The sequence below is a fragment of the Dermacentor andersoni genome, chromosome 8 (genome assembly GCF_023375885.2).
Source record: "Dermacentor andersoni chromosome 8, qqDerAnde1_hic_scaffold, whole genome shotgun sequence".
Lineage (NCBI taxonomy): Eukaryota > Metazoa > Arthropoda > Arachnida > Ixodida > Ixodidae > Dermacentor > Dermacentor andersoni.
Window position 1 is genome coordinate 17283926 of NC_092821.1, and position 24891 is coordinate 17308816.

Here is a 24891-nt window from a genome sequence, read left to right on the forward strand (position 1 = left end):
GTTGTCGAAAGCGGAAGGCACTTATTCTACAACCGAAAAGGAATGCCTCGCCATCATTTGGGCTACAGTGAAATTTCGCCCTTACCTATATGGCAGGCCATTCAAAGTCGTCAGCGACCATCACGCCTTGTGTTGGCTAGCGAACTTAAGGGATCCTTCAGGACGGCTGCCCCCATTGACTCACCGCCGCAGTGATCAGAACCGGAGGTGGAAAACCTCGTCGAGTATTTGGAAGGGCACACCGACGTTGTCCCTAGGGCATTTAAGCGAGGATTGTCTTCGTTTTCACTTCAAAACAACCTACTCGTAAAGAACTTCTCACCAGTTCGCGCCAACTGCCTTCTTGTTGTCCCGTCAGGACTGCGTCCGGAAGTATTGCACGCCCTGCATGACGATCCGACCACTGGACACCTTGGATTTTCCCGGACACTATCGAGGATACAGGAAAGGTATGATTGGCCGCGCCTGACCGCCGACGTTGCCCGTTATGTCAGAACATGCCAAGACTGTCAGTGACACAAGACACCACCGACAAGGTCAGCCGGATTACTGCAGCCAATCGAGCCTCCTTGCCGACCATTCCAGCAGATCAGGATGGACTTGTTGGGACCCTTTCCAACGTCAACAATCAGAAATAAGTGGATCGTCGTGGCGATGGATTAGCTCACCCGCTTCGCTGAAACTAACGCTCTACCAAAAGGCAGCGCAGCCAAAGTGGCGAAATTTTTCGTTGAGAACATCCTGCTGCGACATGGTGTTCCCGAAGTCCTCATCACCGACAGAGGAACGGCTTTTACAGCAGAGCTCACCCAAGCGATTCTGCAATACAGCCAGACAAGCCACAGGAGGACAACTGCGTACCATCCGCAAACGAATGGTCTCACGAAGCACCTGAACAAGACTCTCGCCGACATGCTAACAATGTACGTCGACGTCGAGCACAAGACGTGGCACGCGGTCCTGCCGTATGTAACCTTTGCTTACAACACGGCGGTGCAAGAAACAACACATATCACGCCGTTCAAGTTGGTTTACGGCAGGAATCCGACGACGGTGCTCGATGCCATGCTGCCGCACGTCACTGACGAGGACAATCTTGACGTCGCTACCTATCTCCAGCGCGTTGAAGAAGCCCGACAGCTCGCCCGTCTGCGGATCAAGAGCCAGCAGAGGACCGACAGCCGACACTACAACCTCCGACGACGCTTCGCCGAGTACCAGCCCGGTGACCGTGTTTGGGTATGGACCCCCGATACGCCGACGAGGACTCAGTGAGAAACTACTGTGACGCTATTTGGGACCCTACAAGGTCATCCGACGTATTGGCGCACTGGACTATGAGGTCATGCCAGACGGCATTTCGCATTCACAGCGGCGCCGCACACGATCTGAAGTGGTCCACGTGGTGCGTCTTAAGCCCTTTTATGGACGCTGATGAACTTCCTTATTTTGTTGTTTTCGTTGCTACGAGTGCTTTTCTTTATTACTTTCGTTTGCAGCATCGGGTCAATGTTTTTTTAAGAGGGGGGTATTGACACGTGTACTTGTCTTCATCTGGCGACACGTTTCACCGCCTAACAAATGTTATCGCACAGTGCAGGACGCGTTTGCATGTGTCGGAAGTTTCTGGAATGTTATCGATGGTTCCATCCACTGTCTGTGACCGAACCTTGTGTAATCTGATTGCATGTGTGCGCGACGCTAATAATGCAGAACTTTGTGGAAGGCGCGCAGGCCCCAGCGATTAGTCTGGATCATTCGACGATTGATGTACAAAAGCCGACGGGCGGATCGTGTTCGCCGCTACCGTTGTTCTTTGAGTGTAGCCTGTTTTTGAGGGCACAAGTTCGCCCAATAATGCACTCGTTTCGTTAATACAGTTTTACTGCCTTCTTAACCATCACTACCACGTGACAGTATCCTCCCGAGATCAGAAGAGAGCCCATGGATATGGTTGCTTTTCACGTGGGCTGGTATTGCCATGTGGTACACTACGAAAGTGAGAAACCCATATTTCGTTAATACCCACAGGTGATGACGAAGCCAACATCTCCGTGTGCATGGAAAAAGTAGCTGTCGCTGCATGTTCATTGTAAAAACCACTTTTATCGGCATATAGAAGCAAAGCTGCTGCATTGCATAGGTTGGCATGATGCAGCATCTTGAATTTTCATGTCAACACGCGATTTTCGAAATGCACCTTATGGCTGCATTTCATCATTTTTGGCGATGCAACGGTATGAACCAAAATGGTGTAAATTAGGTTGGTAGCTGATGGCATTAAAATGACTAGACCACTTCCGTATAGTTTGGTGTGCATCTGACTTCATATTCTGGATGAATGTCTTACATAGGAACATGCAGGCTAAATTTGAAAAGAATTGAAGGCAATGTGCAATAAATTGTACCATGGGTTTCAGGAGCACGTGTGTATCATGATTACCATCACCATAAAATCTTGCGTTTCCAAAAAACCAAAATTTGTGCACTTATATGCCTTGGAAGATGTATTCCACCACAAAGGATTAATTTGCTTCAAGCCAAGGTACTGCATGGGCTCCTACAAGTAGTAATGATTACCGTATTGTCTTGCCCTCCTGTAAGCTTGTTGCTCTCCTGTTTTTCTGCATGCAGACCTCGCTGGTTGTCCATACTGGACTAGAGATAATCTCGGGAATATTATTGAACTCAAGGACATAAGCTCGATCAGCCAATTTCAAATGTCATGTGTGGATGGCGACTTGCAAGCGCTAGCTAAAACCAAGCTAGTCATTTGTGGTGAATTTCTGGCTTGTGGCTAACCATGGAATACTGTGGATACCATGGAATACCAACTAGCCCGTACCCAAACCTTGCTTGAAGCTAGCACTGTGTTGTGGTATATTCTGAGCTTACAGAAATTAAGATAAAGCTGCTATGGCTGCCTGAACAGATGGAAGATGTTTACATATGTGAAGTGCTTCATTCTTTCATATCAGCAGAAACTTGGAGGGTGTGAGATATGGAACAAATGCGCACACCTAATCGAGACGTTGTTCCACATCTATTGGCCATTTGTGGCTTACAGAGCCTAGTACTCATTTCTGGCAGGACGTCATTATGTCTACGGTGCCACTGAGTCGGGCACATTCGTCTATACTGCCAGACACTGCAAGGGTTTTAGAAGTGTGCAAATAGCAATCTTTGAAACCGAATCAAGTAGTGCCACAAGCAAATCAAATATTGACTACTTTTTTAATATTTATCGAAAAATGAACAGCCATTATCACAATTAATGTCGAGCAATGCTCACGTCCCAGTAGTTTTACGGTTGGCAAGAGAGAGACCATTTTTAATGCAGAAAGGTCGGCATGAGTGAAGTTTGTGTGGAAGGCATATGGGGGCATAAGAGAGATAGGATGTAAAGAGGAAAGAAGGGGACAGTGAAGACGATCCAGAAGTACATGTAGCTAGGCCAGTCAGTTCATATTGCTGAGTAGACCATAAATATGGTCTACTCAGCAATATGAACTTTGGCATAAACACGGAAGGACGGAACGGTACAATGGTGAAGATGATGACGAGCTGCACAGCATGCAGTTTCTGTGCAATGTATACATGCACACTCCACAGCACAGCACAGTCATCTTCAAGGGCAGAGGTTACTGCGGTGTAGCTAAGAGGCTGTCTATAGTTTGCATAATTTTGGGAGCTGTTCGCTCCACTGGCAGGGCACCAGTTATTTGTCACAGCATGGCTATGATGATAGAGGCAGACTTAATTCTTCACTTGTGAATAATAAAGGCTATTACTCGTGTGTGCTTGGCACTCAAAACTTGTTTGGCTGGTGAATACCTTTATTTCCCTCTTGGGAGCTTTTCAAAGAAGAAGTTCGCACAATTGCGATTTAAATTGGATCTGTGAGGTCGTTCTATAGAATATACGAAAAGACCTTACTGATATAGCCTTTGTATTTTAGTATGTTAAGCACCTCTTATGTGGACGAAATTACTAAATGTGCACTCCAGGAATCTGACACAATATGCTACAAAGGTGCCTATGCTTGATAGCATAATCGTACATTGCATTTTGAGGAACCCACGCATGTAACTTTACTTAACGACTACTGCAATGTAAAAAGCAGGCTCATACCAGATATTTATTCGAAAGGGTCCTTGGTCTCTAATATAAAGGAAATTGTGTCCAAATTTGAAGCTTACTAGACGACATTGTTTGGCACCCCTTCTAATAAACAAAATGATGGTCTGGTAGCATATTTTGCATCCTTTTTGGCCCATTTAACTGAAGCAAGAGTGCACTGTCATTAGTTATTCTTTCACACAAAAAATAGAATTACATATTGGTCAATTACCGATGTCAAAAACGCCGGGTCCCATTGTAAATTCAAGCAAACATTACAAAAGCTTTAAATCCTTTTGTCCTGTATAATTCGAAATTTTCAGAGTTGGTTTTCATCTGTATACCCTTCCACAATCATTTACTAGAAGCCACACACTGTTCCTTCCAAAATACACCGACGGAGAGAAACTGCGATCTGTTCAAGCTTACAGACCTATTGCACTGTCTGATGTTGACTATAAAATTTTGTGAAGGTATTAACAAACAGATTTCAATTTCCAATGTCAATTATTGCTTCTCACCAGACTTGCGATCTGAAAGACTGCTCAATACAAACATACACATCACCTGTACAGTATTGGAACATTGTTCCAGTTTTCATGACCGACTAGCAATGCTCCAAGTAGACTTGGCTTAGGCGTTTGATAGGGTTTGTCATTGTTTTGTGTTTTCTGTTCTCGAACATGCTAACGTCGGCTCCAGTATATCTAAAGAAGTGCAACTGTGCTATGGTGATTGCTCAACTCGTTTGATTGTTGATGGTCACCTGTCCAAGCTTGTGTGAAGCAAGACTGCCCCTTGCTGCATTACTTTTTGGCCCTTTGCTTGGAACCACTCTGTTTAAGCATAATTCACTTTAGCAATATTCATTGTTTTAGTGTTCTTGGAAGTGAATTATTTGCATATGCTGATGACCTCGCTTTCTTTTGTATGGACAAGTCTAGCACCACATCTGTGGTGCCCAAGAGAGAGGAATTCGGCAGCATCTCTGGGGCACAGATGAACTTTGTTAAAAGTTTGGGACAAGACATTAATACCAAGAAAAAACGTTTATTTGCTGTTTAAATATGCAAAAGACATCAAAATAAGCATAATAAACAAAAGAAAAAGTTTGCAGAAATTTTTTTCAGCAATGGGGGGAAAACCCAAGGCAGAAAACTGGAAGTGAGCTTCATCCCAAGCCACCTGAGGCTTTGTTTTCAATTTGTATAGACAGCTCTCATCATATGTGAACCATAGGTGCACATTTCATTTGCTTTACATCAAATGTGTGACACCACTGCAGCTGCACCTCTTGTGTCGGCCTGTCTCCTCTGGCCTTGCTTTCACAAGACAGTGAGTCGCATGCCAAACTACTTCTTCCTTGTCCAGTGTTCCTACTCTACACCGACAAATGACGCTTGCTGCCTGTCATTCAGTGTTGACCGAAGACATTTAGCGTACTCCCACTCGACCGTACTCGATACTGAAACTCGGCAAGAAAAAAAAAATTCTGGTATGTTGCCTGTAGACAACACTCGTCAATAAAGGGTCTTGTGAGCCACCAAAATACCTGAGCATTTCATTGGATGCACATGAGAAGTGCACATTGCTGGAGAGAACATGTACCAACCCAAATATTCATTCTTTATAATATTTCAATCTTTGGCAGAGCTAAAGCGTGCCAATTTATTTTTGGCAGTAAAAACTCTCCTATGTGCTGCAAATACTTCATTTATAAACTACTTCAAAGACTTGAGCCAACTTGCCGAGCAACATATTCTACTCAAATACTTCATTGTTCCAGAGTGTACATTCAGCAGTTTCACCGAATCTTTGCAACCTTTATTTGGTCATCAGCTTATGAGCCAGTGAGGCGTGACAATAGTTTCAGACTAGTTACAGTACAGCCAGACTTTGAATGGTTCACCTTTATGTTATAAAATCGATCTCTTGTTTCTTATTTTTTTGTGACTGTTCTCACCTGTTACTGCGGGCATTCTTACAAGTTAATATCGTCAACGCGCTACCAAATTTAGCAATATCGACAAATGTTGCTTCATGTCCGTATTTTCAGGGATTCGTGCATTAAGCGTACCTCTCGGTGCGCTTTCTGGCAATGAAGTTCCCGAATGAATAATTTTTCTCAATCTCATGGTAAAATTTGTATAAAGATCTCATTTATATGCTTTTTCCACCTCTGTTATACCGATCAGTACACATCAGCTTACCTAGACATGACATGCTTGTATGAATCTGCAATATGCCTATTGCTCCGTACTTTAAAAACTTCTACAATGTGCATACTGAAATGCCACCAGTTAAAGCTTGGTTAAATAGGAAAGGCATTTGAACTGTCGTCTCTGTAATGTACCGTAAACTATAGAACGCTATTACTGACTACAAGAACACCGTCTTATTTTGGGACATTTCCCAAAAAACTTTTAAGAAGGATGTTGATGTAAATCCTCATATCATAGGATAACTTATGCCACCATGATGTGAAGGTGAGCCTTTTGATATGCTGCTATTTGTGGGGTTTCACAGCTTATGGAAATCTCGCCTGTTGGATCAGAATGCAGAACTGATTGTATTTCGCAGACACACTTCATTCAGATGATTTTACAATTAAAAGACTGTTATGATCAAAGACTTCCAACCAGACTGGTACCCATTGTTGATGAAGTGTATCTTTTTGCCTCCCTTTTAGAAAACTGTTGACTGTAATAATTGTACTGTGATATATTTGTTTTGTGCTTGCAGACACATCCATAGCTGTTTTGGCTGCTATGTAAGTCACTTGCGCACATATGTTTTAGACTTGTGATAAATATCATGAAAGAAAAAAAATTGGCCTATGATTACGCTTCTTGGTAACGTGATCTTTGAGCGCAGCTGCTGCCTTATTTCAACAGCAGGCAACCGCATACAGAACACACAGTGCCGAATGGAGGTGGTTCTGCGTTTCATATTGTGCAGCGCACACCGCAATCTGCCGCTATCGAGCCATTGCTCTGGCGACGCACCATCTTATAATGGGTCACTGCCATGGAGAGGGGAGGGGGGAGATTAGCAATTATTATTTAATCTGTTATCTGAGGTGGGATGAGGAAACAGGTAGGGAACAGGGGTATTGAGTAGAGGCCACACACTCATTCACTCACAGACAGGCCTCAATGTGGCCGCACAAGGTTGGGGTGGGAAGTAGAAGGGGACGGAACACTGTCTTTTGAGTCGCCCCAACGGCACTGTGCCAGGTAAGGAAGGTATAGGGTAAGAGTGGAGGCGGGAAAGGACAGCCAGGCGCAAGCACTGCCAGAGGTGACAAATGCCACAGAGGAACGCACCCCGCAAACGGGGAAGCGAGACACGGCTGGGAGCCGTACAGTCTCGCGACGTGGAGACGGAGAAGCGGAGAGCCGTGGATCACGCCCGATGCGGCAAGGAGCGCCTGCCACTGGCACCGCGGCAGTGCCGCGACAGCGGGAGAGGGACGGCGAGGGCAGAGTGGATGGTAGTGGCGAAAGTCACCGCAGCGGCGCTGCATGAAAGGGGGGCGAGAACAAGACGAGAACACGTAATCCTGCTTTGGAGGACAATGGGAGAGCAAGACTCACGCTGATCGCGAGAGCGGCAGCAGGAGCGCACGCAGCTAGAGCAGCGTGTGGATGGTGACCTTGGTTATGATGAGGCCGACGGCGAGGCACGACGGCGACGCGAAACGCAGGAACGGGCACAAACGAGCTGCGCTCTAAATAAAGGTGACAGGCCTGCGGGGTATATGCAGTACAGTCGCAGCGTAAGCTGCAGGAGCTGTCCAGAAGTGGTTTTTCATGCGGCACACAATTAATTGAATTTACTCACGATATTTCGGAATCGCTAAACAGTGGTAATCAAATGGATTGTATATTTTTAGACTTCAGAAAAGCCTTTGATTCTGCATCACATAATCTCTTAATACAGAAGTTATCTGCCCTTAACATAACGACTAAGTTGCTGACATGGATAACGGCATATCTAAGCGAATGAAAGCAGCGCGAAGTGCTGGATGGAGCGAATTCATCAGAAGCACCAGTGTTATCAAGTGTCCAGCAAGGGTGCGTATTAGGGCCGCTTCTCTTTTTAATCTATATCAATGACCTTCCAATACATGTTTCCAGTTCAATCAGGTTGTATGCAGACGACTGCTGTGTCTACTGCAGTATCCTTTGTGAAACAGATTCGAAGCTGCTGCAAAAGGATCTTGATTACATTTTTTCTTCCCGTCAGAATTGGAAAATGGCCCTCAATCTTTCAAAATGCAACACAATCATGTTCACGAAAAAAGAAAGACATCCTAAAATCAATAACTATTTCCTAGGTGGTGGTTCCAGGTTATAGGTATCTGGGAGTTATGTTTGCCAATGACCTTTCATGGAACACACATGTTCGGTACTTATCAGCCAAAGCCAGCTGTGCACTCAACTTTATCAGAAGGAATTACGGGCAAGCCCCTCTTGCACTCAAAGAATTATATCAAACCTATCGGTGCTGTCCGTCCAATTTTAGAATATGGCTGTTCTGCACGGGATCTTCACACAAAGCAAAACATGAGCTTGAGCGTGTGCACAAACGTGCTGCCCACTTTGTTTCTGGCAACTATGACTTCAGGAAAAGCACTACCACAATTCGGAATCATCTGCGTTGGCCACCACTTGAAAACAGGAGGAAATATCTCAGATTGTGTCTTTTCTATAACACATTCCACGGCAGAACCAGTATTGACAAGGACATGTACATTAAGCCACCAATTTATTTGTCTCATCTAATTGATCATGCAATGAAAATCCGGGAATACAGGTGCAGGGTGAATATTTCTAAGTATACTTTCTGTCTGAAAACAATTCACGACTAAAATGATTTACCAGATGACATTGTTACTTCTTCTCCCTCATCTTTCTATACTCACCTGCAACGTTCAATGTTCAACTTCTGATGCACTGTTTTGTCATCAAGCCGTTTGGTGCAGCTTGGTCTTTTCCTTCACTTTGGTTTTTGATGTCTGTTCTTATGTCCTGCAGAGCTTGCATATTAATATGTATAGTATCCTATTCTTGTATTTTTATCTATATGTGTAACGAAGAGTGTTGACCTGTTAGTGTTCGTGGTGTCTGGAAACTTTTTTTTTATGTATGAATGGAATTATTCTGATTCCCACTTTTCTGTACTCCCCCCTACAATAATGCCCGTTTGGGCACTGTAGGTATTGTAAATAAATAATAGCAAGCGCTGGCGTGCCTCAGTGGTAGAATAGCTCACTACCACGCAGCAGGTGTGGGTTCAATTCTGGCGGGAACCAGGTATTTCTTTTCTCATTCCCAGTGATAGCTGCTACGAACACCTGTGGCATCGGACACCATCGCCAACTGAAACAACTATTGGAATGAGCCCATAACAGCTTCCGCTGTAAAATGATTGTGGCCTAATGGTTAGAACATTGGGCGGCCATGCATAGGGACAAACGTTCAATCCTATCGTAGGGCACACAATTTAATTTTTTGCATCGAAGTTGTGTTTGGCTAGCCGATTCGTCCGTCCGTCCGTCTGTCACCTGAACTCTGAAAACTTCTCTGGCACAACCCCAAACGCATGCGCGGAAAAAAAAAGGCGCACGATTGACTGCGCCAGTAGCGCCATTGCTCTCTGTCGCAGCTGAATGCGCACACAACAGTTTCTGTCCAGCTCCGAAATCGGTAGGCCATGCTCATGCGTTCTCCTGAGATGCAGGCAGCTTTCAATCAGCAGCGTCGCGAGCAGAACCAGGAACGAGCTTGTCTACGCCGAGCCAATGCTGCAGCCCGGGCACAAGAACAGGCTCGTGCAGCTGAGCGCAAGTAGCAACTGCGTACCGAGGATCCAGCAGCCTACCAAGCCGTCGTTTAATGAACCGTCAGGATTAACCCAGTGACAAACACCGGAGCCGCATGTTTCAGCTTCACTGGTTAACCATCTGTACAGAGTGCTTGGGCGGCGACTTTCGAATGTACAAGTTAATCAGCAATACAGTAGCAGCCACGGTCAAAAAAGTCCGGGAGGGTTCACAAAGAAAGCTTCGCTTTAAAAGCCGATGATGATTCAGTTGTCACCACGAAATTTTGCGCTTAAAATAAAAAAACCAAAGTTCGTGCTCTTATACGTTTTATACTTCCAGCGTTTTCAACGGTATTCAGTATAGACGTCTATAAAAGCAAATGCTGGATTGGACGACACCACTTTCTAATATGGTTGCTTTCATTTGTGTGCCCACCGTAGCTGTATAACACTCAACTCTGTCAATTCATATTTGTGTAAAAATGACAATTGCTTTTTCCCACATGCTGGGGAACCCATTCTGCCTCCTCCTGACACACAAAAGCTGCCTCCTCCCAACACACAAGAAACATGTGCGGTGTTTGCGTAGCAACATCGTACATATCAATTACTGCCACACATCAAATTTTGCTGTCACAATGATTTTGGTGATGCCGTGTCCGGTAAAATGAAAGCAAAACATCTTTCAAGTTTCCCCCAATTTAAACACTTGCTAAGTTCTATCCTTAATACGGAAGATGCATGCAGTAGAGTTTCGGAATTTTCAAAAATATGCCACTGCTCCTTTAATTTCACCAAGTAAGCAAAGTGCCAGCACACTCTTAAATCCAGAAACTCGTTCGCCCTGTAGGCTAAATACTGTTGCAGAGAGAATGAAAGTGCTCACAAGACGGCGCAGCTTTGGTCAAACATTTTATTCTGCCGTTCCAACACTGAATACGGCCACAATATCATCCGTTGTCATAGAACAGCTGTATGGTACAGTAAAATATATATGTGTTCTTATATATATATATATATATATGTATATATATATATCTTGTATTCACAGGAGAACAGCAGTGTGGCCATACGCAATTTTTATTTATACACACAGACGCAAGGACGCATTCACTCTTAATGTTCTTGCTTCACTTTCTGTTCACTGAACCACATGCACTGGACATTTCCCTTTCCACACAAATTGCCTCTCACATGGAAAAGAAATACTGATGATCCCAAAGGCTCCTTCCTTTCTTTCTACAGTGTGTTGATGCCGGTGTGTGAAGTGTAGTGCAGATGATTGCAACATTATGCTTTGAGACATGCCAATCTGCACCTTGATTACTGCGACGCCATCAAAAAATCAATTATTGTTAAAGAACTAGGTTTTTCAAACATCAAATAATAGAGACAAGTGCTACTATTTACAAAACTTCTGGCATCAATAAAGTACTGAACCAGAATTTCGATATGCAGCAAACAGTCACTTAGAATGTGGATGTGGTACAGTTCTTGTTTAGTGAATAAATTTTATACTAAGGTTATGGTGGAAGCATATATTCACGGAAGTGACTTCAATGTTATTTGGTAGATCATGTGCAAGCTTTATAACGAGTGTTTTTGCTTCATCTGCCAGTTATGTCAAAGTTACCTAGGTCACTTTCTGTATCATAATATATCCTGAAGACCAAAGTTTGCAAAGGAACACCGACAAAGCTTGTACAATACAGCTAAAGGAAAACAATAATTACACACAATATAATCTACAAGACAAGTAATATGCTACATTAATGGCAACAGACGTTTCAGTAGAGCACTCTGTTGATCATTTTTGTTCAACACAACACTGCAATCAACCAAAGAATGCTTCAGCAAAAAATGAATGACTAGTTGCACGCAAGCGACAACACACAATTCAAGTTAGGTGTCTTCACATGTGCAAGCAAGCTTATAGAGTTTGTGATATGTTTTTATGAAAAAAAAGAATATGGAAGTGTGTCACAACAAAATAAACAATTACTACTGCGTCATGTTTATTTGCTGAGTGACTATACCACATCAGCAAAGTCTAAAATCCCAGCCTAGCCTTGCTTGCAATTTAACTTTCCTTTAGTGCTAAACACAAGAAGACATGTCCTCAAGCTTCTAAAAGATTAAGGTGTGAATTTCTCGCTCTGCACAAATAGGTGAGGACATATACAAGGCTCATTGGGCTTACATATACAACTTTTGGCAAAACAAAATCTTTTTTGATCCCAAAGCTATACAAGAAAATGAAAACGTACGTGCATTAGAACTTTTGTAATTGAAATACCAGGACCTATATAAAATCTGTAGCCATAATCCTGTTTTCAGCTCATTTTTAACAGCAGACTGAGTAAATAATACAAAGCTAACTGGTTCAGCTACAGTGTAATCTGGTGCTTTGTTGTTTTGGCCTGCCTAGAAAATGCGTATAAAACAACACACGGGCCTTTCACGCAAGCAAATGAATGCTCATGACAGGGAAGCACCAGTAACAAAACTGCACTGATGCAAAAGATTTCAGCCAGCTATAAGCAATGTTTGTTTGCTGGCGGTACAATTCCACCAGTTGTTTCACTGATTTCCTATAACACTACACACAAACCTTAAATAACTCTTCCCTGTTTGATCCAAGGCCTCACATGAATCTTATCACAAACAGCATTTCTAAAGGTGCTCCAAACAGCATTTTAGATATCATTTTTTTACACACTTGATTCCAATAGCACAAGATATTTTGTCTAAGACCCTGCATTGGCCAATGAATAGGCCAGCTCAGCCTCCTGCCGAGAAGTACCAGTTCGTTTCAATTACAATTACCAAAATAAAAGCCCTTCACTGTACATGAGCAAACCGGTGCTTGCCAATTTATTTGAGCAGAGAAAGAGCATAAACTGAGCATTGGACCAGCCAGGTGATGGCACTAGGAAACAAATGGGTGCAAGATTCAATGTGAGCCAGGATGATGTAATAATTCTATTCCAATTCTTTTACTTTTCGTGTTTTGTCAGTGGTCTGAACATTCTGCCTATGTTTTCACCAGGATCAGCCAGTCCTGAGTGACAGATGATAAAGGAATGAAATAAAGCAAAAAATCCTCGCATTACACCGGCCCTGCTTTCTAGTATGGCACCAAGAACACAAGCTGCACTGCCAGAACAAGAAGGCAAGCGACGCTTCCTGCGATATAATTCCACAACAGGTTGTTGACCAAAGAGCATGCCTCTACCATAAAGTGAAAAAAAGAAATGATCGAAAAAGCTGTTTTTGTTCTTATGACAGTGCAACGTAAGTAGACATGTCAGGTCTTTGACATGCAGGCACAGCATGCATCAACATAAATGCAAAGCATCATACGTTTCAGGTAGGCTTAAGAAAGAAGCTGAAACCTTAAAGTTTACTCATTACCATCACAACTGATGGAAAAAAAAAATGTGAGCAGGTGCAGTACAGATTAGGACAGTTGCTTCTTGCAGATAATAGAAAAAAATGCCAACGAATAAACTTCTGAATGAAAACTACAGCACCTAAACGCAACGCTAAAGTTGAGCTTCATATACGTTGATACAGTGTGTGCAAGGATGAGAACATTTCTAAAAAGATGCCATAAAGATATCTGTAATCTGCATGTGTCAGAAAGCCTTACTTTTTATTTTTGTTTTCAATTATATTCATACGGGGCGTGTTTTCTAGACCATGCAGAATCTTTAAGTATTGCTTGTGCCAGGTAATGTGATTTTAATCCTTGAGCAGAATTACTCAAAGTGGCAGACATTACTTGTACAGAAATCAAAATGCATAATCGACTAATTGAAAAAAATTCACTAAAACTGTTTGATGAATTACTTTACAGCACATACTGCAATGTACTTATTGAGGCTGGTGAGTTTGCAATGCATGCCCACTTAGAACGAATTAAGGATTGCACGGTTTTCGAGATGTGTGCCATAAAACTTGTACTAGAAATGCACTAATGTTGCACTTACTTTTTTTTAAGGTAACCAACCGCCGCTTTATGCATTAAAGCACAAAAGTAACTGGACCACCCATGTATTTCATAACACACTTTAGAAGGAATATTTTGAAATTAGTGTCATCCTCAAGATTAATTCCAAGTGAATATGCCATGCAAACTTACCAGCTGCAATTCATGACTTGCAATATGTGCTGCATAGTAACTAATTAAAAAGTCAATTTGTAATTGTTTGTGATTTAGTCAATTATGCATTTCAATTTATCGTAGAAGTAATGTCCGCCTCTTTGAGTAATCCATCTCAATGACTAGAATTATGCTATCTGCCACCTACAATTTTTATAAATTATGTACGGTCTAAAAAAACACCCGGTATTTTCAGCATTCACTTGTTAGCAGAAGATTAAGGCCTTCAAGAACTAACAGTACATAGAAAGTGTAAAAACAAATGAAAAATAAAAACATTTATTAGGGTATCCAATGCACTTAGAAAAGTGAAGCTGCCCAAACTAATATTTAACTACGCTCAATCACAAACATTTCCTGGTCTTAAAGCAAAAAAATCAGACCACATGATGCTACGCACAGTAACCAGCATGTGCTTCTTCATCCAATAACAAATTGTTCCCAAGAACTGCTTTCAACAGTTTACAGCAGAATGATCAGATGACGCAGATGTTATGTATGTACAACTATATTCACAAGCACAAATGCAGTCACAAGAGCATCCACATTGCAAGAACCCAAACAGTTAACTTAGCCATGCGAAAAATTTCCTCATACTCTGGAAACCAAGCCTGTGAATACGTATTACAATGGCCAATACAACCATGATGTGAAGTAATGCAACAAAATTTAGCATTGTAAATTAATACTTTTTTAGAAATTTAGCTCCTACTGTGTACCTAAAAGCCACAGCAGCCAAGAGGTAAGAAATACTCTAACAATTTCATTCTGAAGATGCAGCCACTTAAACCAAAAGCAACACATAAAACATGGTGAGAATCACACATTTTTTTGATATGGTAGGAAATGTTTGGTGATCATAGGCTTATAAAGTGTACACGGAAGTTTGTGTTTGTGTTGAAGGTGCCAATTTTGATGACTATATAACCTGTTTCTGAGAAAACACCATTTATGTAGTGTACGACCATCTTATATTAGCTATAAATGAATATTGCACAATTTCGCACCAGTTCACATAGTAGGAACACTCTTGACAGTGCACATCCAGTGCAGAATATATGTGACCAAACAATGATGAGCTTCATATAACACTAACTTTTTGCTATAGGTAGATATCTAATGGGCCTAAACACAGCAGTAAAACTAAACTCAATCTTCGGAGGTTGAAGCACTTCAACCAACCACAACCCTTTTCCGTCAAACAGAAGTGCTTGGAAACAAGACATGTGATACCATTCACCCATCATCTGCCCAGCAGTGCGCTGGCAACATGGCAACATTGGATAACAAGCAAGCACTCGGGGGTAAACAGTGACGCAATGTGCATATCTACACCCACACAACATTTCAAGTGACAGACATGCTCTATACACAGGCACACACATTCAACAGGATAGGCTGATTCACCTCGCACAAGTAGCAGTCTGTTTTCTGCACTTGGTGTGTCTCTCATGACTGTCCCTATGCACATATTCACAAGGCTGTCAGCTCAGGAATCTGGATGCTCGAAGGTTGACTGGCAGATCAAACAGGAGAGAGCTTGGAGACAGTCTTAGATGCCCTGTTCATGCAGTCTCCATAAGGAGTAGCCAGGAGTCTGCAGAAAGTCATGGCATATCTGCAAAAAACAAACAAAAGAAACATATGTTAAAGACAGCAGTTTCAGCAGTAATGGTTTCCACTTACTGTAGTAAGCAGAATGGTGAATTAAAGAGCTAAATTGCATTTTATTTATTTATTTTATTTTATTTCATATGCATTCTTAATTTTATTCCAAAGGTTGTGCTCGGACACGAAATATTTTCTGCCACTGGAGTGCAACTAGAATGTGTTTCACAACTCATTTTTCTCATCCCAAGCCAAATTGTTTGAAAAGGCTTTTTTAATGAAAATGTTCTTCATGCAAATGGCAAGTTTTCTAGGAACTACACAGATGCTGAAAAACCATTGCAAAAGAATATCTCATTAAAAAAAATTGAAAAGGAACCTCCAAACTTCTAATGATACAATAAATGTTTTTTAACTTGTTGACAGTACAGAGGTAAAAAGAAATCTGACATTTGGGGGCATGTTTTCACACCTTTTTCACCCTTATTATTTCACCTATTATTTCACCTTTGAAAAATTGCTGCTTACCGTTGTTTAACACTGCAGGTGCGCAGTCGTGGCTCATAGCCTGGTTATGCACGAAATTATGGGAGCATATCGCTATCTTAAGAATTCATACGATTGGGTCCGATCTTCAATTGCACAGTCTACTGAGACTGAACTTTTAAAAGGCATGTTAATCATATTGCTGTCTGCATTTCTGCCATTTTCTCTCTGTTTCTTTTGCACAAGTTTGACTTGGCTAAAGATATTTTGTAACCGTTTGTGCGCTTCATAACCAAATCTTCCAGTTATGAGTAAGCCTTGTTGTCCGTCGTCGTGTGTTCTTACCCGGGGGACTAACATACTATGTTGAAAAGAAAGAGACACTTTATGACTCGAAATGGCACTGTGCATTTGTAGGTGTTAGTCACAAGCCAAAGAAACATTAGTGTTTCACTTAGTGCCCTAGTTAGGCAATGCCAATCATTTTTGACGGAGACTATCACACATGAAAGTTTAGCACTTGACATGGCAAGAGGTAGCTTCACATTTGACACACAAGCTGAGTTGCTGAGTTGATACATTTAGTTGGAGCGGCTATGCAGAGACTATGAGTGTCCTGGCAGTAAAAGCAATACCTTCATCACTGCTGGAAAATATTCAAGAAGCGCTGCTGGAGAGTCCTTGCAGTGCTCCTCAGAAATGAGAGCTTGCAAAGGTATTGGAACCCTTCACTGAGGTGCTTATGGAAAAATTGGGGCAAACAGCCATGCTGCACCATTGCATTTATACAAGAAACACTGAACCTTGGAGAAGCAACCTGAGACTACTAAGTGCCAACAAGCAAGTGCTCATGAATTCGGCACTTCTGAGGATGATGAACATAGTTGCTGTCTGCCCATTGCAATGTGCATGGGCCTCATCAATTCTGCTGGCACCAAAGGACTGTACAGCCTAACTGCGTGGGAATTACCGTCATCTTAATAAAGTCAAAGTGAGACATCAACCCTCTTTCTGCAGCTGCGCCAGTCACATTTCTTGGAAATGCACATGTACTCAGTATGCTTCACCATTGTGTGTTTCTGTGAATAAAAATGGGCCCAGTAGGCATTCCTAAATGTGTTCTTAGAAGCTCTGAAGGGGAAAATTGGCATCCACGTGAATTGTAGCACGAAGCTAGAAAGGAAACCCACACAGGTTTCTCAGAAAGAATGCTTTGCAGTTAAGGAAAAATTCATCCTGGTCCGGGATTCGAATGCGGCAACAAACCCTTTCTGGGGCTGTTTCTGGAGCTAACCAGGGATCAGCATATCACAGAATGAGGGCGAATGGACATCTCGAAGCATTGCGACACAGAATATGGCAAATCAGTTCTACGGAATCCTGCAAGGTTTCCTCCACCTTGCAGGCTTCCACAGAATTGATTTACCGTATTCAGTGTCCCAGTGCCTCGAGTTGTCGATTACTTTGCCCTCGCTCTGCAATCGACAAGCTTCCTGGTTAGCTCAGATATTAGGACCCGGAAAGGCATTGGTCCCGGGTTCGAGTCTCGGACCAGGACAAATTCTTCTTGAATTGGGAGGATTTCTTCCTGAGAAATTAGTATGCGTTTCCTTTGTAGCTTCATGCTACAATGTGGGTGGATGCCAATTTTTCCCTTTTGTGTACTTTGCTCCACCTAGCGGACTTCTGCAGAACTGATTTGCCATATTCGGAGATTTGAAGGTTTGTATATATGTCCCCATGCATCATATTTGGTCTCGAGAACTTTCCGTTTTAGCAATTAATAGATATTATGCATGACTATGTCCAATATAGCATACACGGAAGATGTTATCTTCTTGCATCCTTTTGAGGAACATCATGTGCACTTTATAAAAGACCTAGCAAGTGAGTTGATTCGCTTGGCTTTGCAGTTGATAAATTGCATCTCTCAGTGCGAGGCTTGAAGCTGAACATCCAATCCCACAACACATTATGAGTCTGCAGCATTTTCTAAGCATAATGCTTTTTGTCGTGAACTTATTCCACAGGGCACAGAGCTAAGGTGCACATCTTGCAGCTACTTTACAGCTTCCAAATTTGAACAGACCATTCAAAATGCAAGAAGACCAAGTTATTACCGTCTAGACACACTTCTTGCATAGACACTATTCCTGCAGTTCTTGCAAGCTCAAATGGAGCAAAGTGTGGCCTGACTGCATGGTTAATTAGGAGACCGTGAGAGGAACTGTGTGGCTCAAATGGAGCAAAGTGTGGCCTGACTGCATGGCTAATTGGGAGACCGTGTGAGGAACCATGTGGCTCAAATGAAGCAAAATGGAGCAAAAGCTCAAATGGAGCAAAGTGTGGCCTGACTGCATGGCTAATTAGGAGACCGTGTGAGGAACCATGTGGCTCAAATGGAGCAAAATGGAGCAAAAGCTCAAATGGAGCAAAGTGTGGCCTGACTGCATGGCTAATTAGGAGACCATGAGAGGAACCGTGTGGCTCAAATGGAGCAAAATGGAGCAAAAGCTCAAATGGAACAAAGTGTGGCCTGACTGCATGGCTAATTAGGAGACCGTGTGAGGAACCATGTGGCTCAAATGGAGCAAAATGGAGCAAAAGCTCAAATGTAGCAAAGTGTGGCCTGACTGCATGGCTAATTAGGAGACCGTGAGAGGAACCGTGTGGCTCAAATGGAGCAAAAGCTCAAATGTAGCAAAGTGTGGCCTGACTGCATGGCTAATTAGGAGACCGTGAGAGGAACCGTGTGGCTCAAATGGAGCAAAATGGAACAAAAGTGCAAATGGAGCAAAGTGTGGCCTGACTGCATGGCTAATTAGGACACCGTGAGAGGAACCGTTGGCTCAAATGGAGCAAAATGGAACAAAAGCGCAAATGGAGCAAAGTGTGGCCTGACTGCATGGCTAATTAGGACACCGTGAGAGGAACCGCTGGCTCAAATGGAGCAAAATGGAACAAAAGTGCAAATGGAGCAAAGTGTGGCCTGACTGCATGGCTAATTAGGACACCGTGAGAGGAACTGCTGGCTCAAATGGAGCAAAATGGAACAAAAGTGCAAATGGAGCAAAGTGTGGCCTGACTGCATGGCTAATTAGGACACCGTGAGAGGAACCGCTGGCTCAAATGGAGCAAAATGGAACAAAAGTGCAAATCGAGCAAAGTGTGGCCTGACTGCATGGCTAATTAGGACACCGTGAGAGGAACCGCTGGCTCAAATGGAGCAAAATGGAACAAAAACGCAAATGGAGCAAAGTGTGGCCTGACTGCATAGCTAATTAGGACACCGTGAGAGGAACCGTGTGGGACCAACGCGTCTGTGATGCATGGACACGATTCACAGAAGCCACCGTCGACAGACTCAGACAATGTTCACTCTCATCTTTCGCTGTGCTCGTTCGCTCGGTTAATGCTGATGCTTGCCGCACGAACGGGCGCCTAAGACCTGCGCTCAAAAACATTTATCGGCTGATTTGATGACGCTGCTGGGTGTGGAAAGTTCTTGCAGTAAGAGCTGTCTGTGAAGGTAAATACCCCTTGGTATAGCCTGCGAAAAGTCAGTTGATGGGAAATAGTGGCCGGTGATGTAAGGGGCCTGCATCCCTGAAGCCTACGAGGGAACCGCTACTTATTGGTCAAAACACCACCATGCAAAGTGGGATAAGCTATTGCTGCTGCACATTCTGAACACATAGAAAATTGCAAGTATATAATGTTGGTATTGACACAGTTCAGCATTCCTGCATAGCTAATTGCATGTGATTGCATGTTTCCCCAGCAAGCTGTTAGCAAGGAAGCTTGCGTGGCACTGGAGCAATGCATAAAAGGACGGTGACTTACAATCCCCCAGCAGCCAACACAAATAGGTAAATAGTAAGTTGAATAATTTGATTATTCCACATAAAGAGACATACGAATACTGTGATGCAAATTTGCCCAAGATGGTGCGCACAATGAAAACGACAGTTAAATGTTACACTGGCTTTGGTTCAGCAATGCTTAACTTTTGGGCACAAGTCGTCTTTTCAGTGAATCACTACTTCCCAAGGTGGTTCATCTCGTAACGCACCAAGCTTTGCATACACACTTTTTCTGCACCTTCAAAATGGTTGACGGGTGGAATGAGGATGCCCATACGTCGCTTGTACAGTGCAGGCTGAGCAGTACAACAGGTCTAGGTGCGTCGGATAATTTTTTTTTCTTCACAATCTGCTTCTAACCTGCATGCATCTCATCAAGGATGTGTCAGGGAGATCTTCCAACTCACTAGCCCCTAAGTGGATGGAAAGTGTACAATGACGGAGAAACTGCTTCTGTTTGTTATGTGACAAGCTGTGGCACTGCAGCAGAGCTGAAGATGCGGGTCCAATACAGATTGAAAACTTCAAAGCTTATTATCCTCCTTATTTGTTGTTTCATTGTGCATACAGACTATTTCGAACACAGTGCCCAGGCTGTGCACAACAATCCTTGAGATCACCCACAAAGCGAAGGTAGTGGTACACTGATGTGTGGCTATTTTTCATCAACTGCCTGTTCCTGCCCTGGCTTTTTGGCTGAACTTTCACAATTTGGCAGGTCTTTGACACAATTTACTTGCAGCAATGGAGGAAAGAGTGGGGTACCGCTATGACCTTACTGCAGGAACTACCACTTGTGGGGGCATTTGACTGTGGCTCAAGCAGCGACGCATGCTTTCAGGGTGCCCAGCTTGTTAGAGCTGGCATGGCTTCAATGTAAGAGATAGGCGCCAAACTCAACGACCCATTCTAACAGCTCTGGTTCATTCTTGGGGACTACAGCCAAGTCCATCAACTCATATCTCCACATACCACATTCGCAGGGTGATTGTCTGCCACTTTGCTGCTTGGATCACATCTCTTGCCTTGCACTTTTGCATCACCAAACTCATTTAGTGATACATATATGCATATACTGTAGATTTGTATGTAGCTTGACATGTGAAAAAGCTGTGCTAAAACGAGTAAATGGTTATTACTGTCCCACATGTAGCCTGCCCTGCTTCGAGCGGATGACATATATCTTTTTTTACTTAGGAATTTCAGAATAGCTGATGTGCAAATTGTTACAAAAAGTCAATGAAACAATGCAGTGTAGCTGAGCTTAGCAAACACTTCCAACTATAAGCACTTTTTATTACCCCCCCCCCCCCCCCTACTTAAGCTCCAAACATAACACTCCAAGAAAGCATTATGTTTATGAGAAACTGGTTTGTGTCAAGGAAAAGGTTTTCAGGGGAACCTATTTGACCAGGATTATTTTTAAGCGCAATGAGGACCAGACACAAGAACACACACACAGGACACACGGCACCATGTGTGTCTTCTTGTGTCTGGTCTTATTTGTAGTAAAGAAAAACTCAGATAAAGATAGTGTACTAACAAGCCTGCATTGTTACTCTGGTCAGACCTATTTGAAATCACACGGCAGGGTTGTCTCGTGCAGTTGCTGAAGCTGTGTGCGCTCTCATAATATGAAACTACAGAACTCAACGGTGCAGCGGACGCACGCAATCTATGGGTGTACGCACTGAAGCTCGGCCGCAAAGCGGCGCTGCGGTGCCTCGGCGCAGGTTGCCACATTTGTGGTTGCACCTCAGCAGACGGCAGCATGTTCTGCCCGGTGTTGCTGTGCAAAGGCATCTTGTTTTATAGTGTGTGGTTCCGCTTCGACAAGAAAGCTACTGTGAAATGTTTTGCTGAATATGCTGTGTGAACGTGCAATGTAGTGAGCTTGGTGGTGTAGGTGTGAGCGTCGCCTAAATATGTCAATCAATGTCCGAGTATGTGCTCGTGGGTCCAGACGCATTAGCAGTGCATGGCATGGTTCACGCACTTTTTCTAGCAGGTGCCAAGAAACAAGCAGAAATATGTCAGCATTCGATGTCAGAATTCTAGGGCAAGATTCTATGAGCTTATGTAACTGAATGCGTGAACAGGCATTTGCGTTTACAAGCGTACAGCTTATTTAACTTCGTTGGACTTCAGCAACAGCCCGTATTCCTGCTGCAACTTCTTCCTAAATGTACAAAGGCACCCTTTACAGTGGAAGATGAACAGCTTATCACCACAATGTTTCACAGGCTGGTGTAAAAGCATAAGCACATGTTCGTGATTTTACCAGTGTTCATGGTGATGCAAAGACCTGAAAATGCGACAATGAAGCTTGGCATCTGGCTTACTGCTACTTGTTGCCCTGTAGATCAGTGGATTCGAGATCACTGTAAAATGTTGCTGGTAAAATGGTGTGCTAGCTAATATGACTAACTTATTCGCATTTTCGAACGACGATGACGTCATCACAAAAGAGTTTCACCTTCTGTGATAAGAGATGTGATCGAACTCTCGAAGTTACGCACCTGAACGGTTGTGATTGCAATGTTTTGAATAGACTACAGCTCAGCGTTGTGCTCTGTTGACGTTTCACACCCAGCGAACTACGTTGATTTCACTTTCTCCAGGCCATGTCCTACGTGCAAGCTTCACACGGTCAACTCGATTTCTAAACGACCACAACAACGCGCGAATGTACCATTCATTTATATGGCTCGGTGGCGAAGCGAGGGCTACTTACCAGTGATGGCACAAGCTTTGCGTTCTCGCGGTTGCGTACTTAGTAGGGTGCATGGGTTTGAGTTGTGATTGCAATGCATTGAGTAGACTGCAGCTCAGCGTCGCGCTCCGTTGACGTTTCACACCCAGCGAACTACGTTGATTTCACATTTTTAAAAGACCATGTCCCAGATGCAAGCTTCACACGGTCAACTTGATTTCAAAACGACTACAATGACGCACGAATGTGCCGTTCATTTATATGGCTCGGTAATGAAGCGAGCGCTACTTACCACTGATGGCACAAGCTTTGCGTTCTCGCGGTTGCGTACTTAGTAGGGTGCATGGGTTTGAGTTGTGATTGCAATGCATTGAGTAGACTGCAGCTCAGCGTCGCGCTCCGTTGACGTTTCACACCCAGCGAACTACGTTGATTTCACATTTTTAAAAGACCATGTCCCAGATGCAAGCTTCACACGGTCAACTTGATTTCAAAACGACTACAATGACGCACGAATGTGCCGTTCATTTATATGGCTCGGTAATGAAGCGAGCGCTACTTACCACTGATGGCACAAGCTTTGCGTTCTTGCGGCTGCGTACTTAGCAGGGTGCACGGGTTTGAGAAGGCGGCGAAGCTAGAATGCATCTTTCCTCCACTGTAAAAGCTACCCTCATGCATTTAGGAAGATGATGATGCAGGCATTCATATGGGCTGTTGCTGAAGCCCGGCGGAGCTCAATGCATGCGCAGAGTACCTGCACAGCTGCAATTGCAGACGCTTGTTTGCACATTCGGCTCCGTAAGCATGTCATAGGAATATGCCCTTGAATGCTGACATTGTTGTGCTTGTTTCTTCAACTGTGATAAGAAGTGTGTGAACTACACCATCCACTGCTAATGCACCTGGACCCAGGAGCGCATACTCGGAGATTACTGACACATTTAGGCGAAGCTCACACCCACACCACCAAGCTCACTATATCGCACGATCACACAGCACATTCAGTGAAACATTTATTACTAGTTTTCTTGTTGGAGAGGAACCACACGCGATAAAAGAAGATACTTTTGCAGAGCAACACTGGGAGAACACGTTGTCATCTGCTGAGGTGCAACCACAAATGTGGCAACCTGCGCCGAGGCACCGCAGCGCCGCGGGCGAGCTTCAGTGCATGCACCCTATACGACATTGTGCCGATATCGCACAGCTAGTGTAGGCACACGGTGGTACAACTAAAACGACGGTCTTGCCCCGTGGCTGCTCGCGATAGAGGGGGTGTGAGAGCACACTCACCGGCATGCCGTCGTCTCGCGCCCGGCGCCGCCGCCGCCTGTCGTCCCGCGTCGCCGGTCGGTCGTCCTGGGCGACGTGTGGGCGCCGGCAGCCGCAGTGCCTGCCCGCGCAGGCGTACGACGTGGAAGCGTCGTCCGGCGGCGGCGAAGGGCGCCGCGTGGCCGCGTGTCAGACGTGCGCGAGAGTCACCTGCACCTCCGAGTGTCCCGAGGGCAGCACCAGCGTGCGCGCATTGTGTCCCGACACTGACACGATCACGGTGTCCTGGTTGATGACTTGCGACGTGTCCGTGGTCTGCACGATGGTCACCGTGTTTACGTCGTGGTTCTTGCGCAGCAGGTGCGGGTCGGGCGCCCTGGACGAGCTGCCCGGTGGAGGGCTCGGCGTGTTCCGGTTGGATGACGACACGCTGCCGCCGCTAACCCTGCGAAGAAAGGGCGCGCGGCCACGTCAACGCCACACTCGGTCGTTTCACTACTATTGAACCTTAGCTTTACGATCACTGAACTCTTCGAATGCTTAAGTAAAACTCTTGCTTGGGCTAGTTGGCTCATGCTTGAATTAGTAAAGGCAAGGCGTAGAAGACCAGGACTCAAGAACACAAATGACAGGACCGGCGCCGGTCCTGTCGTTTGTGTTCTTCTTGACTCCTGGTCTTCGGCGCCTTGCCTATGCTAATTCGCATGATTAGTTGCGGTTCTTGCGTAGTTTGAGAGGGTGTAGTGTGAAGCGGTGTGAGGGGGGGGAGAGAACGTGACGAAGGAGTGCGAATCACTGTGATGGCGGAGCAGGTCAGCCGGTGCGCGCATCAT

The 24891-nt window shown here is 44.1% G+C and overlaps 1 protein-coding gene across 1 annotated transcript in view; it reads right to left on the reverse strand.

The window, feature by feature from the left end:
• Positions 1 to 10842: 10842 nt before the first annotated feature.
• LOC126526725 (uncharacterized) overlaps positions 10843 to 24891 on the reverse strand; it is a 246992-nt gene continuing 232943 nt past the window's right edge. Inside the window, exons 5-6 of the mRNA XM_050174584.3 lie at positions 24080 to 24503; positions 10843 to 15731 (exon numbers count right to left, since the gene is read on the reverse strand). Of these exons, the coding sequence (XP_050030541.2) occupies positions 24248 to 24503 (256 nt within the window). The 3' untranslated portion in view covers positions 10843 to 15731; positions 24080 to 24247. The remainder of the gene's footprint in view (positions 15732 to 24079; positions 24504 to 24891) is intronic.